This window comes from Aythya ferina, assembly GCF_964211825.1.
Source record: "Aythya ferina genome assembly, chromosome: 7".
NCBI classification, from domain to species: Eukaryota; Metazoa; Chordata; class Aves; order Anseriformes; family Anatidae; genus Aythya; species Aythya ferina.
This window is the reverse complement of record NC_140302.1, coordinates 34,035,843-34,052,456: the sequence shown is the minus strand read 5'-3', so window position 1 is coordinate 34,052,456 and position 16,614 is coordinate 34,035,843. Positions and strand designations below refer to the sequence as shown.

General features: G+C 50.8%; 2 protein-coding genes across 8 annotated transcripts in view; one reads left to right on the top strand and one right to left on the bottom strand.

Moving 5' to 3' along the window:
- Positions 1 to 3,566, bottom strand: part of LHPP (phospholysine phosphohistidine inorganic pyrophosphate phosphatase) — a 62,674-nt gene extending 59,108 nt beyond the window's left edge. For 3 of the 7 annotated variants that reach the window (XM_084525994.1, XM_084525996.1, XM_084525995.1), the window contains exons 1-2: positions 516 to 637; positions 360 to 406 (exon numbers count right to left, since the gene is read on the bottom strand). Coding sequence is in view for 2 of the 7 variants with exons in the window: in XM_084525992.1 (XP_084382118.1) it covers positions 3,389 to 3,534 (146 nt within the window). In the remaining 5 variants the exon portion in view is untranslated. Of the gene's footprint in view, positions 1 to 359; positions 407 to 515; positions 638 to 3,388 lie in introns of those variants that run through there. The other 4 variants (XM_084525998.1, XM_084525997.1, XM_084525992.1 and 1 more) reach the window with 4 other exon arrangements.
- Positions 3,567 to 6,326: 2,760 nt separating this feature from the next.
- On the top strand, positions 6,327 to 7,998 carry NKX1-2 (NK1 homeobox 2; the record flags this gene model as incomplete). Its single annotated transcript, XM_084525507.1, has 2 exons — positions 6,327 to 6,651; positions 7,442 to 7,998. The coding sequence occupies 2 exons, from the start codon at positions 6,327 to 6,329 to the stop codon at positions 7,996 to 7,998; spliced, it is 882 nt and encodes a 293-aa protein (XP_084381633.1).
- Positions 7,999 to 16,614: the final 8,616 nt, after the last annotated feature.

Sequence of the window (16,614 nt, the reverse complement as noted above, 5' to 3'; positions counted from 1 at the left end):
ACAAATAAATAAATAAATAACAATAACATGTATGCCACAGCAAGCTAAACAATCAGGAAATGCTGTGGGTTGAAAGTTTTAAAGGGCCAAATTATCCTATCAAGCAATTTTCTGAATTTTCTAGTCCCCTGCAGCTCCATTTTCCCCACTCAAAATTAACAGCAGCAGTCCCTAGAGAGTTTAATGACATTTTTGATACCCTGGATTCTGGGTTAAAACTCTGGTGCTAATGTCCTTAGTCACAAGGGTGCGTATCTGCCATGGTTTGGCCAAGTATTCAGAAGGATCCAGATCCACTGTAGTGTTACTTAAGAGCAGAAGGACATCTGCTTTGTACAACAAATCCTTCTATGGCTCACCTTTTTGGCCTCTGATTCACCAACTTCCTTCCAGCGTATGTTGAATCCTGAAGTATTTCGTGGGTAAAAATTATCAGAGATGCAGGTGCATTAGTGAGAAACCAAGCACTACTCTTTTCATCACAGGTAATACCAACTTGGGTAGTGACTACTGACCTATTCCTTCGGGGGATCGCTAAGGTACAGAGTATTACTGAATGACATCTTGATCAGGGCATTTCAGAGTCCATCGGCTTCTTCCATGATTGTTCCGCTCCATCTGACTGAACTGCTAGCTAAAAACAAAAAGAAACGAGAGAAACGACCGCCTGCAGCCATCCTAAATATAAAGCAGACCAAATTCTGCTGGCAAAAATTACACTGCTGCTTTCTCAAACGCTAACTGAAATCCCTGCATAGCAGAATTTGGCAGAACACAAGAAAAGTAACGCAGCAAATATAGTTTTAGAAGAGCTGAAATGACTTCAGTCCTATGAAGCCTATAGCAAATGAAAATATTTACTTATGCTTTTTTATTGGTGCATAGTATACATTGTTAAATGAAGTTAATTGCTGTAATGCTGTGGGAGATGATGCAGGAAAACAATCTGAAGGCAACAGGTCAGCCATCTCTTTATGAGAGTCCATATCCATAGGGTGAATTATCAAAATGGCATTTAAGTTACACCTGACATTTAGAATAGATAAGCACTAAGAAATTTTAGATATGTTTCTTCGCAAAAGATCCTATCAATCTGAATTAGTTACAAGCTTCCTAGCTATCTGCATTTATGACTTTCTAATTGATACAAAAACGCATTAATTAAAAGAGAGCCACTTTTAGGTTTGCCCCATTTGCAGGGAACCACCGAGCTGTACCATGAGGCAGACACAAATACTAATGATCACCTGGTAATGGGATAATGAGCAAATAAAGATTTTAAATGGTGCGAGCTAGAACAATTACCAACCTAATAGGCAGATAAATAAGGCTGTTTGACTCTACCCAAGGAAAATGATTATTCTTAACCACTTACATCGAATCACCCAAACAAATACACTTTTTTTTCCCCCTTCTTGGTGCTTTTCAGTACTCACTCGTGTTGTCCCAGAAACAGGACCTGCACGTGCAGGCACTGTGCTGTCCCCATCCCCACTCACCAAACCCTGCCCAAATGAACTCAGCTCTCCTCTCCCAGCATCTCCCAACCCTCCTCAAAGGTGCCCTGAAGCCCTAGCTACATCAGGCAAGCAGCCAGGTCGAATTAGCTGCTGAGATGCAGAACCCCCTAACAGCAACGAGGGCTAGACATTTCCAGTATTTCATGAGAAAGCCATTAATATCTTGCATTTAGCCCAAGGCCAGAGCTTTCGTGTTGTTTCAACAGTGCATTTCTGGCATCGCCCTGAGTTAAACTGCAGTTTATGTTGCCTCCATATGGGAAGTTTCAGCAAATGCAGTGACAGTTAGGAAATAACAGTCTGCAACCTGACCAAAAATAAAGTTTAAAAACCCAGGAGAAACAAACAATATGTCAAAAACATCTGGGGATCTGTGATACAGATAGTATTAAGTACGTCCTGGTTTATAAAGAAGAGATCTGCTTGCAGACAGTAATTATATGGCTGTTGTTATTTATGTTTATTATGGCCATGCCTGAATGCCTCAGCTACAATCAGGGCTGCCCTGTGCTAAGCACTACACAAACTCAGCCCAAGAGAGAGGCCCCTGAAGCGCTCACAGTCTAAAGAAACAAAGAAATAAAACCCCCATTTCACCAAGGGGGCAACGAGCCACAGGGCAACAAAATCATTTTGTTGTAGGCACGCAGAAAGTTTCTGGCAGAACGAACCAAGCAGCTCCTCTGCAAGACAAAGGGCACTGCAGATGATGGAGAAAATAAGGCAAAATTCATCTGTGGCTCTTGCAACCTTACTGAAGGGCTGTGGGCATGTGTACCCGAGCAGGCGTCGCTGAACAAACAGCTTTGACCACGCTGTGAGCAGCCACAACCTCCTGCGTGGGTGACACCAGCCCACGCCAGTTTTCTGCCTGTGCACGGGACGTTTAACCCTGGCAGAGGTCGCACACAGAAGCACCTGCCTCTTTACAGTTAGCAAATAGGCTGCTCTATGCTTCAGGGGAAACAAAAGCTTTTATTTTATTACCATCTTTTTCTTCTAGGGTCTGTTCTGAATCCAGAACCTGTAGCACGGCTACAAAAGCACAAGGACAGAAACCACGCTGTGATGCTGTGTACAGAGAACACAGAGGAACGGAGACAGAAGCAACTCATGGAAAATCCACAAAGCACAGGATTTTAATACTAGGTCTTTATAAAAGCAACTTTTTGCCCTTCCTAGTGTCACTGACTTCACTGCCAGCCTGCCTGACACTGTGGCTCCTCCCAAGGCTGTCGGTGCCAGCGGACCCCACAGCAGGGCTGCAGAGCCTCAACAAACCTTAAACTTGCCTCAAACGCTGCTTTCTGGCAGTGCTTCAAAATCAGACCGTGCAGAAGAAAACAGATTTGTCTATTTGCATTGCATGTGCCTGCTATGTGTATTTCAAGAAACGTGAACAGGGGTCTAATAAAAAAAGTAAAAAGCTGCAAAGACTTCTTGTATTAGCAGTGCATGTGGGTCTTTAAGAGTTCTGACTTTTCCATCTCAGTTCCAGCATTTAGGTGCACGTTCAGCTAGACTCGTGTCAGTGTTTTCAGTGATTTCAGCACTTCTCGCTGTTCCTTTTCCTGCTGGGTCAAGCACTCCTCACAGGTGTCTTGGTGCAGGGCGGTCCCAGAGACACGACCCTTGGCGGCTCTTACCCATCACGCTATCAACACTTAAACACTGTTTAGCGTTAAAAAACCACCTTAGCTGCCCGGAGCCGTGCAGTGGTGCTTTAGTGCCGGCTCTCCGAGCCCCTCAGCAGCGCCAGGCGCGGAGCTCGCCTCACGCTGCCGCAACCCCGCGGCGCTCAGCACTCGCTTCCCGCATCCCTCAGCTCCCCCCACGGCCCTCGGCCGGCCCGGCAGGGCCCCGCTTACTTCCGCACCGCCTCCGCCGAGCCGGCGATGGGCACCCCGCCGCCGCTGCCGCCGCTATCGTAGAGCACCCCGCTGATATCCAGCAGCAGCCCCCTCACACCCCTCGCCCAGGCCGCCATCTTGGCGCCGCCATCTTGGGCCGCCATCTTGGCGCCGCCATCTTGGCCCCGCCTCAGCCCGCCCCGCGGGCCGCCGGGCAATGGAGTCCCCTTGGTGGAGCCCGGTTTTGGGGGGGTTTTGAGGCGTTTTTGGTGCATTTTGAGGCGTCCCAGACTTTCCTGGGGGCATCCTGGGCTTTGCCACGGGTCTTTTCGTGGGGAAGGGGCGGTGAGGCCCGAGATTCCCTTGGCAGAGCTCCCCTTCCACAGGGAGGCGCGGGGTGAGACCCCCGAGGGCTGCTGCTGAGCACCTCAGAGCCCCACACGTCTAACACCAAAAAAAAAAAAACAGTCCCCAAAACACCCAACTGGCCCACCAAACCCCAAAAAGCCCCACAAATCCAGCTTCCCATGCCCAAAGCACAATCAGCACTGTGCCAGCCCCGGTGGTGCTGCCTCACGTGTGCCCCGCGCCCCCCAGCAGCACCAAGCACAAGAATTGGCGAATTATGGGCAAAACCACCCAAAATGTTCTCCCGTCACGGATAAGATCCTATCAGCGCTGTTCCAGCTCTGCAGACAATACTGTTTTATCCCCTGATAAAGTCCGAACGCCGCCTTATTGCTAATACTATCAATAGCGCGGAATCCATCAGGAGCTGTGGCGGAATCACAGGCACTTTGTTTTAAGGAAAGCCGAGGAGCCTTGGCAGCATTGATTTGCATCACGGCGTCTGGAATAGCCTTTGGCTTCTCCTTAAAGATAATATCTAAACTGTGAAATTCATTAAATAGACCCAGAAATGGATCGGGTTATTTAAAACAACATCACTAATAGTGCAATATCTCAGCTGTCCGTGCTGATAGTGAACATTGTCTTGGATAGTGTTATCAGTCCCGGACACCCGCTATGAATATTGATCCGCAGCTTGTTACAGCCATCACTTGCCGTCAGGACAGGTCAGGGTTGAAACCCACCTAGCATCAAAGCAATTTAAAGACAGCACTCAGCCTGAATTTTAATGCTCGAGCTGGAAAACGGACCAACTTCAAACAGACTGCTAAAACCAATCCATGAACGTCTGCTTTTTCTGGGCGCCTTTCCATGGGCATGTATGTTTGTAGGTCAGCCTCTATGCACGTGTTAACCTGATGATATTTGAAGAAGATGTCTGCTAGCTCACAAATTAATCCCAACACTACAATTTACCTTCTAAGCTCTCGCAGCAGTGGTAGCTCAAACAGGAATATTTGTAGTCTCACACAGATCAGATTATATTTTTTCCTTCCAAATAAGAAAAATTTCCAGTGCCTCAAAGGCTGACAAGCATCCTTAAAGCAAAGTGAGCCACACACCTATTTACCATATCACAATACCTATGATTTTTCCATGTACTTTGAAACTAGCATTGTGGCAAACAAAAAGAATCCGGTTTCAAAAATATGAACAGGATAATACTTTTAGATTTCACACCCACTGTCTTTATTTGACGTCCCTTTTGAGGTGTGCTGTCCAGAAACTGTAACTGTTCCCCTCCCCTTCCCTCCTTCTGTACCTCAGGTAACGCTGAATGCACAACCAACACTCTGCCAGCACCCGGCAGTGCCTTCCAGCTCCCCACTGGCTTCATTTTCATGCAGGATGCATCCCCCAAACTAAGCTCTATCGGTGTGCAGCCTCACCGAGTGAACTCCCCGGGACACAGATCCCTTCTCTTCTCAATCCATGTGCTGTCCCATGCCAGAGCCCAGCGCTGAATGGGTCCCTGGATGCTGCCACCATTTAATTGACCAGAGCAGCTAATTGCAATCGCATCTCCCTGCACATCTTCATCTCCTCTTCCAGCTCCCCATTACCCTAATTCCTATTGCTTTGCAGTGACAGGTAGAAAGCCCAGTTCTGCTCCCTATTCCCGTTCTGAGGCACCTGTTCCCGTTGAGCTGTGCCTTATTTTTACCTCGAAAGTCACTGACATTCATCTCAGGGAGCTGAAACTGAGACACCTGCAGATATGAGGAGGGCCACGGCCTTCACCTCCTCCTCGAGTAAAAGCAGGAGAAGCACATTCCCACAGACAGATGGACGGACAGACAGAAGCATTACCTTCCTGTGCCTCTCCTTGCTGAACAAAGCCCTTGCCCACACCTCACAGCCCCAACAACAAGCAGAAATGCTAAGGAGAGGGAACAGCATCCCCCTGGGAAACCACAGCAGTACGGAGACACGTTGCCAGCAAGTTTCTAACAAACGTGGGTGACCAGAAGTGGCCGAGGAGCAGGGTGGAGAGACCTGACCTGCTGCTGCCAGCCCTATATCAGCAGAAAGATTAGGGGCAGCAGGGCACGCTCGCAGTGCCTCAGTTTCCCTGCCCACACCGGGGCTGAGCTGCAGGATTTAGGGCCGAGGGCGCGACCCGAGCAGCCCCGAGCTGCCCCTAAGAAACCGAAGATGCTCCAGCCATCCCCTTCGCACCCTCAACCGGAGGGGCTCTCCCCTTTTCCCCCATCCCTCCCGCGACCCCCGGGGGGCTCAGGGGGGGACGTCCCCGGGCTCGGGGCTCCCCCCGCTCCCCCCGGAGCCCCTCGGCGGGGGAAGGCGGCGCTCGCTGCGCCCCCGCGGAGCTCGGCGGCGGGGAGGGGGGCTCGGGGCTGCTTGCCAATGGCTGCTCTGCCCCCTCCTCTGCCCCCACCCCGCCGCCGGCCCCTCCGCCCGGCTTCTCCTCCCCGCTGCTCTCGCTCCGAGGCTCCAGCGCCCCGCAGGCGGCTGCGGGAGGCGGCGGAGGCGGCGGCGGCGGCGGCTCCGGGTCCCCCCCCCCCCCTAAAACGGAGAGGAGCGGGGGATGCCGCAATGCCTGGACGGAGGGGCCAAGGAGCCCCCCCAGGCCCCGCATAGGATCTCCTCCTTCTCCATCCTCGACATCCTGGATCCTCAGAAATTCACCCGGCGCAACCAGGCGGAGGCGGAGGTGGAGGCGGCGGCGGGGGGGAGCCGGGGCGAGCAGGAGAAAAGTTTGGCCAGAGTTGAAGTGGGAACGGGAGCTGCTCGCCTGGGGAGCGGCTGGGACAAGCTGCAAGAGGCTGGTAGGGAAACGCGCCCCCAAGTTCCTCCCCTCGCCCCCGAGCAGGTGCCGGCAACGGGACGAGCATCCCCCGAGCCCGGAGAGGGTGGGGAGGGCGGAGAGGGTTTTTTTGGGGGCTGCCTGCCTCCTCCTCGGGGTGTCGGCGATGGGAAGGAGCGAGCTGAGCCCCCCTGGCCCCGCTGGTTCAAGCCGGGACCCCCCCAGCTCCGCACCCCCAGCGAGGAGGGGGCGTCCCGGGGAGCCCCGACTCGCCCCCGGCTCCGGGCAGCGCAGCCCCCCGAGCCCTCAGCGGGGCAGGGATTGGGGTCCCGAGCCCCGACCCGATCCCGGACCCGGTTCCAGCCCCCCCCTTTTGGTCCTGCTGTCCCCCCGGGGATTGCTCAGCCCGTCCCCGGCGGAGGATGCCTCGGCTCCCATTGATCGATATCCTATTACTGGCTCCCGCCTATCTCCCGCCCGCAGCTTGCAGGTACCCACTTCAAACCTCCTTCCCCCGGCCTGATCCTAATATTGTTCGATTAAAACTTACCTTTAATAGATGACATCTATCGATCCGGCCCTCGCAAATCTGAAACTCCATTAGCACGGGGATGGGAGGGGGGGGGGAGGAGGAGGAGGAGGAGGAGAAGGAGAGCGGGGAGGGGGATTTATTTCGCTTCAGAAGGGGACTTTAATAACTTCTCTTTTAATTGGTAAGCCACCCACACCCACACCTCTCCCCATGACCCCCCCGGCTAAAGGGACGGCGCCGGGCGGGCTCCTTTTCCCCCGATCCCAGGGCATCGCCCGTCCCCGCCGGGTGCCGTCGGGGGGGCGCAGGGGATGCTGCCCACCCCCGGCGCTGCCCCCTGACGATCTCCGCCGTCTCCCCGCAGATGCGGACAGCGGAGCCGAAGCAGCGGCCGAGGAGAGCCCGGGGGCTGCCGGCACCACCCCCGGCCCCGCTCCCGGTCCCGCAGCCCCGGAGGAGCCGGGATCTCCGCGGGGAGGGAGGAGGCGGCGAGCCGAAGCGAGCTGCTCCAAACCCCGGCGAGCCCGGACGGCTTTCACCTACGAGCAGCTGGTGGCCCTGGAGAACAAATTCCGGGCCACCCGCTACCTCTCGGTGTGCGAGCGCCTCAACCTGGCTCTGTCGCTCAGCCTCACCGAGACGCAGGTGAAGATCTGGTTCCAGAACCGCCGCACCAAGTGGAAGAAGCAGCACCCGGCCCCCCCCGACGGCTCGGCCGCCCCAGCGCCCCCCAGCACGGCCGCCCGCGGTCCCCCGAGCCCCCCGGTGCGCCCCTCTGCGCCCCCCGGCCGGACTCTGCCCCCCTTCGCCGCCGCCGAGCTCCTCTTCCCGGCCTCCTCGCCCTTCCCGCTGGCCGCCGGCCCCTTCGCCCCCTTTTTGGGGCCCGCGTACCTCGGGCCCTTCTACGGCCCGCACCTCTGAGGTCCTCCACAAAGTGCACCCCCGAGGTGCCACCACTGCTGGGCTCCTGGGCACGCTCCTGATGCGCTTGGAGGCGTTGGGATGGAGCTGGTGAGCCTCTAGCCACGTGCCGGTTCCCTCCAGAGCCTTCGCCAAGTTTCTTTTTAAACCATTCTTCATCTTCAGCCCAGGAGCTGCTGAACTCATCCCCACCACCAGGACCCTGCTGCCTCCCACCCGGCTCCCGAGGATGCGAGCGAGCGAGCCAAGACGGCCCCAACCCTCAGCTGTTGCCCCCAAACCCGGCGGTGCCCCATGTGCACAAGGTTTTTTACACCACTTCTCCCGTCGGACCTAAAAACTGCGAGCCGTGGACTCGGCACCCGGCCGAGGAGGGGGTTTTCTTTTGGCCGGAGGGGTAGGGGAGCGCGGCTCCGTGCTGAGATCTGCGGGGTCAGTGGGAAGGTTGCTGGGAAGGTTTCGATCGCTGCTAACACGCGGCGCCCCCGCGCCTTTCTTTGCAGTCCATCCCTGTTGACTTCAAAGGGTTCAGATGAGACGCCTACAGATCGCTCCCCTCGCGGAGAACGGGTGCTGCAAGAACAGCGTTAGCGCCGAATGAGGCAGAAACGCCAACATGAATCAGAGAAAACGATTGCATTATTCATTTCTTTAAAAACGGGGCATTTGTGGTAGAAAATAAGTGAAACGCAGAAACCTCCCGCATGCAGAGACCTATTTTCCATAACAGAGAAACACGGGCTTTCCCTTGTTTCCTTTTTGGAGCGTTTCTTAGGAAGGAAAATCATATTTCATCTTCATCGTTACAAGCACTGGAATGAAGAGGAATTCTGGCTGGGGGCTGATCCCTCCCCGAGTGGCCGGGAAGTGATTGGGTTTAAAAAAAAATCCGTCTCGTGCGGTTTCATCAATTATTGCAACACGCCGCTCCGGAGGGTATCCCCTCGGTCTCACGCTGCTTTAAAATACACATTGGCTCTCCAACCAAAAATTTTAGCTCGTAAATCCTGTCCATCTCTTCTTGTGTTTGTCTAAATAAAAAGGTTTGTTCGTTTTTTTTTTTTTTTTTTTTTTTTTTAATTATTCTGCGTTGAATTGGTTTTAATTGTGCTCAGATGAAGCTGTGTCTGCCCTGTGAGTGGGCATCCGGGCACCCAGCTCCTTGGGGTCGGGTAGTGAGAGGGGCTCCCTGGGACCCCCTGCCAGCATCAGCAGCACCCTTAAGTTTTTGGGGCTGAGGTTGGAGCCCCAAAAAAACAGTTCTGGGGCTGGCTCAGCCAAGATGCCGCAGCCTGAAGAAGAGGCAGCCGGTGTCTTCCCAATTACATGGATTGCTACTAATGAAACCCGAGGCTGGCTTCAGGTCGTGACTTTGGCAGGCACAACTACTGTAGGAGTTTACTTACTGGCAGGTTAGTTAAAGTCACTTTTTAACTCTAATTGGACTTCAGTTGGAGTTGCAAAAGCCGGGGTCATTACAGTGGCGCAGCGGGGTGCAACGCTGCCAGCAGCCCGTGTCTGGCCAGCAGACCTAAAACAGGAGCCCAAACCCTGCGGGAAAAGGGTCTCTGACAATTCATGTCATAAAACACAACCCACTTTGTGTTACCTGCACCTCTGCCCTGCAAGAGTGGGGCATGGCAATGGGACCGCGGCCCTCGTGGCCACCAAAGCTGCTCGCACCCCTCCTCTCCTGCTGCACCTCTGGTTTCTGGTTAGAGGCGTGGTGACTTACAATGCTGTGAGGTAAAATTCGGCCCTGGAAATAGCCATTGCTGCCCAGCACCACGCCATCAGGATTGTGCCTGTCGCAGCAGTCACACTTCTGGAGGTGCCCCACCGAGTACCCATTATCTCTCGCCGTTCTGGAGGCGGAGCTGTAAAATATTTTCAAGCACGGGCATAAACTGGCTTTACTCACGGCCGAATGTGGATGCTAAAAGGAATCACAAGAAAGTCCCACGTGTAAAGAGCAAAAAAATTGCATCTATATCAAATCAAAAGGGTTTTGAATTAAAATGCTCTAAGAGGGGAGTTAGGAGCCTCATTCCCCTCGTGTCGCCTGTAGGAGCAGCACCGGCAGCTGCTGGGGACACCTGGGGCATGCAGCCTGTGCAAAGCCTCGCAATAAGACTCAAACAGTGCTCGTATTTGCCCAAAAATAATAAAAAAAAAATGTTTTGTACCTTTGATCTGCACAGGGAACAAAAATACTAGTGGTCCAAGCCCCACAGAGGCACTTCGGAAACCAACTTCATTTAAGCTACTAATGAAAGACGTGCGCAGGGGAGCACCACGGCATCAAAGCCAGGGGAATGCTGGAAATGCCGATGGAACCGGACTTTTAGATCTGTGTCAGCAACAGCAACTCATACGGATGGGTTTCAAAGTTGTAAAAATACAGCAAACGATTAAATATACCGAGGACCGATCTTGGTAAATATAGCAAGATAAAATCTGTGTATGGCAAGGCTGGTGGCCAAGCATTTCCAGTGAAGAAAACCGGTGTTTGTTGTGTAATACAAGGCTTTGGAAAATTAAAATTTGATTCCCTCCCTCCCTCCCTCTCTTTCTCTCTCATATCATTAGCTACGATCAAATAATAAGCAGTATAAGCAACGAGCTGTGTATGCACAGTTTCCTGAGCTGAGGATGAGCTGAGGTTTCTGTTGTCCTGGTGTCCTTTACCCCCTGCCTTACGGGCCCCAGGGAACTGTGGTGGGGCTGAACTAACTCCTTGTGATCTAACTTCTGCTGAAGGCCCCCACGAGAAAGCTCCTCAGTGGGAAGTGTTTCATGAAAGAGTTTCATAAAACATCTCCGATCCCATGGCTGGTGGCCTGCTGGTTGTACAGCACCTTTGTGGTCATACAGCACGTTCAGAGAGGCAATGAGAGGCAAGGTAAGGTACCCGTGTGTTTACCAGAGGCCTCATGAAATAGAAGAGCCGATCTATTGAGTGCCTCATCGGCCCGCTAAGTGGTGAAGTGGCTCAGGACTGACAGGGCAGCGCCGCTTTGGCCCCATATATTGCTCACGCAGGAGGCCAAAGTCTGCTTTCCCGCAGCTTTACAACTCGCAGGCCAGACCAGACGTCTAGCAAAACATTTGGTGGGCGAAATCCTCCCGAAGCAAAATTGATAATAGGGTTCTTGCATCATTAGACCCGAACGCAGTTTTTTGTTTGCCGCTGTGACCCCGTATCAGCTGAAGTCACCTTGAGCAGCCGTGTGCGGCACTGCCCTGCCACAGACAGCCCGTGTTGGGGGGCTGATTTCTGGTCGAGCACCGAGTAAAAGCTTCTGGGAGACAGCGATGTGTGCTCGTTATTCATGAGCTTCCTTTAGCCCCCTACTGAGGCACTTTGCGTGCTGTTTTAGCAAGGGATTGTTGCATTAAACTCAGCTCCCTTCACATTTTCCCCTTCAAACACCGAAGAGTCCCCAAGCCAACTTCTTTCTCAGGCTGATCATCTCCTTTTCTATGCTCTGTATAACGCCGCATGATGAATGTCATTATAAACGTGGTATTTCATGGGGCTTAGGCATGCCCTAACACTGCAGAGAGACTTCAGTGGCGTGCAGGATTCAGGCTTTTCCACCAAGCAGCCCCTGACGTTCTGAAACACTTCCAAAGATACCAGCCTGATGTACAAATCCAGCACAAATAAAATATTTGACTCCTTTAAAAATCACGCCTCACATGCTGACTTCTGGTGGCTTTGATCATTAGTTTTGCTGCTACTGTTCAGTGAAAAAGTCCCTTTATTTATTTATTTATTTCTGAAGGAGAGGATCTACGAAGATGCACAGACGTTGCACAAGGGTAACCTTAAAAGACATCGGGTTCTGCACCTGTGGACCTTCAAGCACCTGGCATTACAAACTCAAAAAATAAAATCAGCTGAGTTGAAGCCTTGTCCTCTCGGGCAAAGTCAGCTCCATGGCCCTACAGCCTCTGGGGCCGTGTCTGCATGCTGCCACGGGCCTGACAGCTCCTTATCACGCAGTCCCTGCCCCCGAAACAACCCGGCAGGACTCGGGGGATGCTGCACTACACTGGAATTGGCAGGGCAGAGCATTAGCTTGAAGACACGATAAATGAGCTGCAGAGCAAAGAAAGGATTAAGTGCTTTGCTTTCCCGGTTTATTTGCCCCTTCTAAGGGACGGCCACGTGGCAGCTTAATTAATTATTTTGAAACAACGGCCTTCAAAGCAAAGTCGTTTGTTCTAGCATGTGACAAAAACACCTCTAATTTTCTGAATTATTTGGTATTCTGGAGCATCTCAGGCTGGCGTAAAGTCCTGAAGGGGGAAGTTCGGGAGCTGCCAGCAGTCGGCCCGAGGTCAGGACAAGTGGCAGGCGATGCAGTGGGTCGCCTCGCTAAGCTGCCCCTGCGAGGAGGCCGAGTTAAAGTCTGACTGGGGCCAGGCATTGTGTAAGCTCTCCGGTTCCAGCCCACAGTAGCCCCGAGCAGATGATTGCCCACCACTTAGCGAGGTCAGCAGTCCCTGTCGGGGCAATGCCAAGCACACGCACTGCAGCAGGGCCCACGGGGATGTGGGATTTTGAGGACAGTTTCCCAGTTCCTGAGATGAAGTGCACCCAGATGTCCAGTGCACCCGAATGACAAGATATTCGTTCTTATTACACACCCAGCTGTATCTGTGTTCATTTTCTGTGTGCTCTCCCGACAGCTACAGCTGCCAGTTTGGTTAGATTTTGGGAGTGTGGAGAGTAGGTAAAACAATTTCCAGGCTCTCCTTTCCAGAAGTCACTGTCCCGATAAAATCCAAGAACGAAGCTGATGGAAGTCCAGAAGCAGAAGGTCTGCAGGATCAAAATCAAAATATTTTCATACAAGGAAGAAGCAAACTCACAATAAGCACTTGAAAGCCTGAAATACAATCTGGCTTTGCCTTTCTCCAATTTTCTTTGGATTTTCTTGTACTATTTCTGATTATTTTTTTTATGCCAGAAAATGCAGGTCCCATGGATTCTCAGATTCCTGACCTCTTGCTGCTCTCCTGGATCTCACACTTGGATCATGTTGCTGCTGGGACTGCAGGTAAATGGGTAATTTGATTGTCAGTCACGTGTTGGAGCTAGGGAAAAATGAAATCCACTCACGAGTGAGCTGAGGATACACAGCTCTTTTAATCTGTGTTGGTGCATCTGAAAGTTGTTTCTCTCAGATCATCTCCAGATTGTTTCCTCTTGGTAGTGTCATGCCCAAGGAATGTGATGACCACCAGAAATATATAAATAAATTACATTTCTCTCTTCCTATGTCATTGAATTAAATTACCTACAAGCTCTAGAAATAGAAGAGCTTATTGCTCACCCTTAAATCTGGGTTTCACACACAAACAAAATGTCACATCTCATTTGTGGAAGGCTCTGGACGCAAGCATCAATAAACTGCAAAGGAAAATAGTAGAATATAAATTCAGATATTGGAAAAAATGCCTAAAGAAGACAAGAACTATTTCGATTTTATAATTCAGTTATCCACGCTGTCATCCAACAAGCAGAGCATCATTGAAATCTTGGTAAAATAAGACAGCAAGCAAACTGGGGAGGCTCAGTGTTAACTATAACTCAAGGTTTATCTTGAAATAGGAGTATCAGCTCCAAGGGATGTTTGTGGTGCTTTAAGCTGGTTAAGGAACATCCATTCGATCACACAGCACTGATTTTAACGGGGTTGTGCTATGTTTTGCCAAACTATCTTGAAAAATACAGGCTAAGAAAGAGACCCCTAACTCGATGTGAAAGGCAGATGTGCTGTGCATGAATTACATTTGTTGTTTCTGTGCTCTGACACACTGCATGGTAAGATATCCTAGCTGTGCTGCAGGAAAGACTAAACTTTCTGGTCCTGCAAGAAATACCTCAGTGTCCGTAAACAGCCAGAATAACACAACCAGGGGCCACAGAGAGCAATTTCCCTGGACCAGGTTCTGCGAAAAATCAGCATGAACTTCAGCTCTCACTGATGAAAGATTGTCTATAAGTAAGAAAGTGTACAAGTAGAAAAATTCCTGAAATCCTTCATTGGTGTCTTGTCATGATGATAATAAAGCCCTTTCACCTTCTCACGTCTCATTCAGACATACGTCTCAAATAAGAGACCAGGGTCACAGAGTAGCATCACCTTTTAACCTTTTATTTCCTTTTTTTTTTTCTTTCTTTTTTTTTTTTTTTTCCTGAGTGGCAGCATGTCATGGACAAGAGGAGAATGGGTGAGAACGACCCTTGTGGCTTTCCTAGTGGTAGGCAGAGGGGTGGGACTGTCCGCCTGCCAGCACCGAAGACTTCCACCGGCGTTAGCTAATTGTGAACTTGCACCCTGAGCCTCGTGACTTGGACGGGCTCCACACCCAAGCTGCTGACTGGTGTAGGTCATGCCCTGCGGTGAGTAACTCTTCCTCCGAGCTGAGCAATGAGCCGGCACGGCCACCAAGGAACGGAACAGCAAGAGCAGCAAGCGTCCCGTTACGCCAGCGCTCCCCCAGCACCGCCTTTGGCCCCGCAACGCACCCACCTCGCCCAGGCAGCACCCAAGGCTGTGGTTAACAGGCGAGGGTGTTGGCCCTACCCCTGGGGAAGAAAATAACAACCATAAGCCGGGATGCAATTCCTCAGCCTCTTCACATGCCTAATTCCCCCTGACTTCAATGAGCATTTCTGCCAGAGAGCGAGCTGCGGCATTATGCCTAACGACTGGCATGACTTAACTTGTTCCTCCATGTGACTGTATGGTCTGCGTGGACGTCAGACTGTATTTTCTGGATAAGCACAATGAATATAATAACCCTCTTTTCTCAAGTAGGTCAAGGTTTTCTTCTTTTCTGTGGGGCAAATTGTTGCAAAATGGGAAAATGTCAAGTCTTCCGTTTCTCATGTTTTGGTTGCTGTCATGTGGAGTCTTTTAGGTACCGACAGGTAACTAAACAGCGCACATTAAGCTGCTGCTTTTTTATTATTATTTATTTTTCTCTTTTTCTTTTTTTTTTCTAAATCACAAGAAATACTATATCTAGCTGACAGCAGCTGCTTCAAGATCTATGGTAACAGCTACCACCGTGAAAAATGTGAACAATTTAAAATTTCAGCTTGATAACATTTATACAAGAAAAGTGGGTATTTTCAGTGTCTTGATTTTAAATGTCGAAAACAAAAGAGGAAAGAAAGTGATTCACAGAAGGATTGCAATGATCCTACAAAAAATTGTGATCAAGCCTATATTATGTAGGCGTTTGCAGTCAGTCTCTCTCAGATGTTAAATAACCAGACTCCAGTTGAGAGTTACTTCACACTTGTATTTCTTTTTATCTCAAAATAAGCCCATACCAGCTTTAACAAATAAATTTACACGTAGTATCTACACATTCTGTTCTATGCCTGTATTTGAGCACGTAACCCTTTTTTTTCCTCGTCTTTCAGACTTGCAGGATCCAAAAGAGAGCAAGCCCTTTCTTGCGTCAGGGTTATTGGTTTGTTTTGTTGGTTTTGAGACTCCGCATTTCAGATATTAATGGGCAGTGCTTATTTGGATACATGGCCACTGTTTCCCTGGGAGTGAGGCTAGACTCAGACATTTTTTCCTTACACCAGAGTTGAACTGTGACAAAATACAATACTCAAATTGGTTCACTGCTTTTTTCCAGCCTTAAAATTGTGGGCGTCTCGCAAATAAATCATACCTTTAAGTAGAAAAAACGGGTTGCAATTGCTCCTAGATAGGAGCAATTTCTGGACTTAAAGAAGAAACTTGGCACAGTGCAACCATGCCTTCATTCGACACACATGATTGTGAAACCTATTTTGCAATGTAGCACCAAAGGCACAACCTTTTAGCGTTGAATACTTCATGTGTTCAGCTTCGGCAGCAGATGCAGGGCACTGTTCCCTGGCAGAATTAGGCTAGTTAGAGACATAAATATGCTACTAGGATCGAGCCTGACTGGGTTCGGATTTACGAAGAGCCTGGGATCATCTCTCTGCTCTCCTCCCAGCTGACTGCACACTGGGAAAATTGCCTCCGAGGGCATTTTTCTCCAACCGCATACGCGATGCTGCTCCCTGCCAGGCGGGCTTTGAGCTGCTTGGTTAGGAGATCTGACAGGGTTCCAGGACATCTCCATGGGGTTGTGTTTGTGTGGGGGGAGATACGCAAATCCTGGGTGCTGTCAACCCAATAGACCGCGTTTTCTTTGTGGAAAAGCTGCGGACTTTTGCAGCGTAGATAGACTTGTCAGGGCAATTTATGAGTCAAGAGGCATCCAGAAGTCAGCACTGCTGAGACTTTGCTTTGGTTTTGGTTTTAGTAAGGTGGATTATATAAAAAGGGAAATAGTCTCAGTATCTTTTCACAGCATTTCTTCGTCTTTTGGGTTAAAAACAATGCACTTTCACTACTCGTGGCTCAGAGACCTCATTGCTCTCTACAGCTCCCTGAAAGGGAGGTGTGGGGAGCTGGGGTCGGCCTCTTCTCACGGGTAACTAGCGATAGGACCAGGGGAAATGGCCTTAAGTTGCACCTGGGGAGGTGTAGACTGGAAATTAGGAAACATTTCCCCTCAGGACGAGCAGCAAGGTGTTGGGACGGG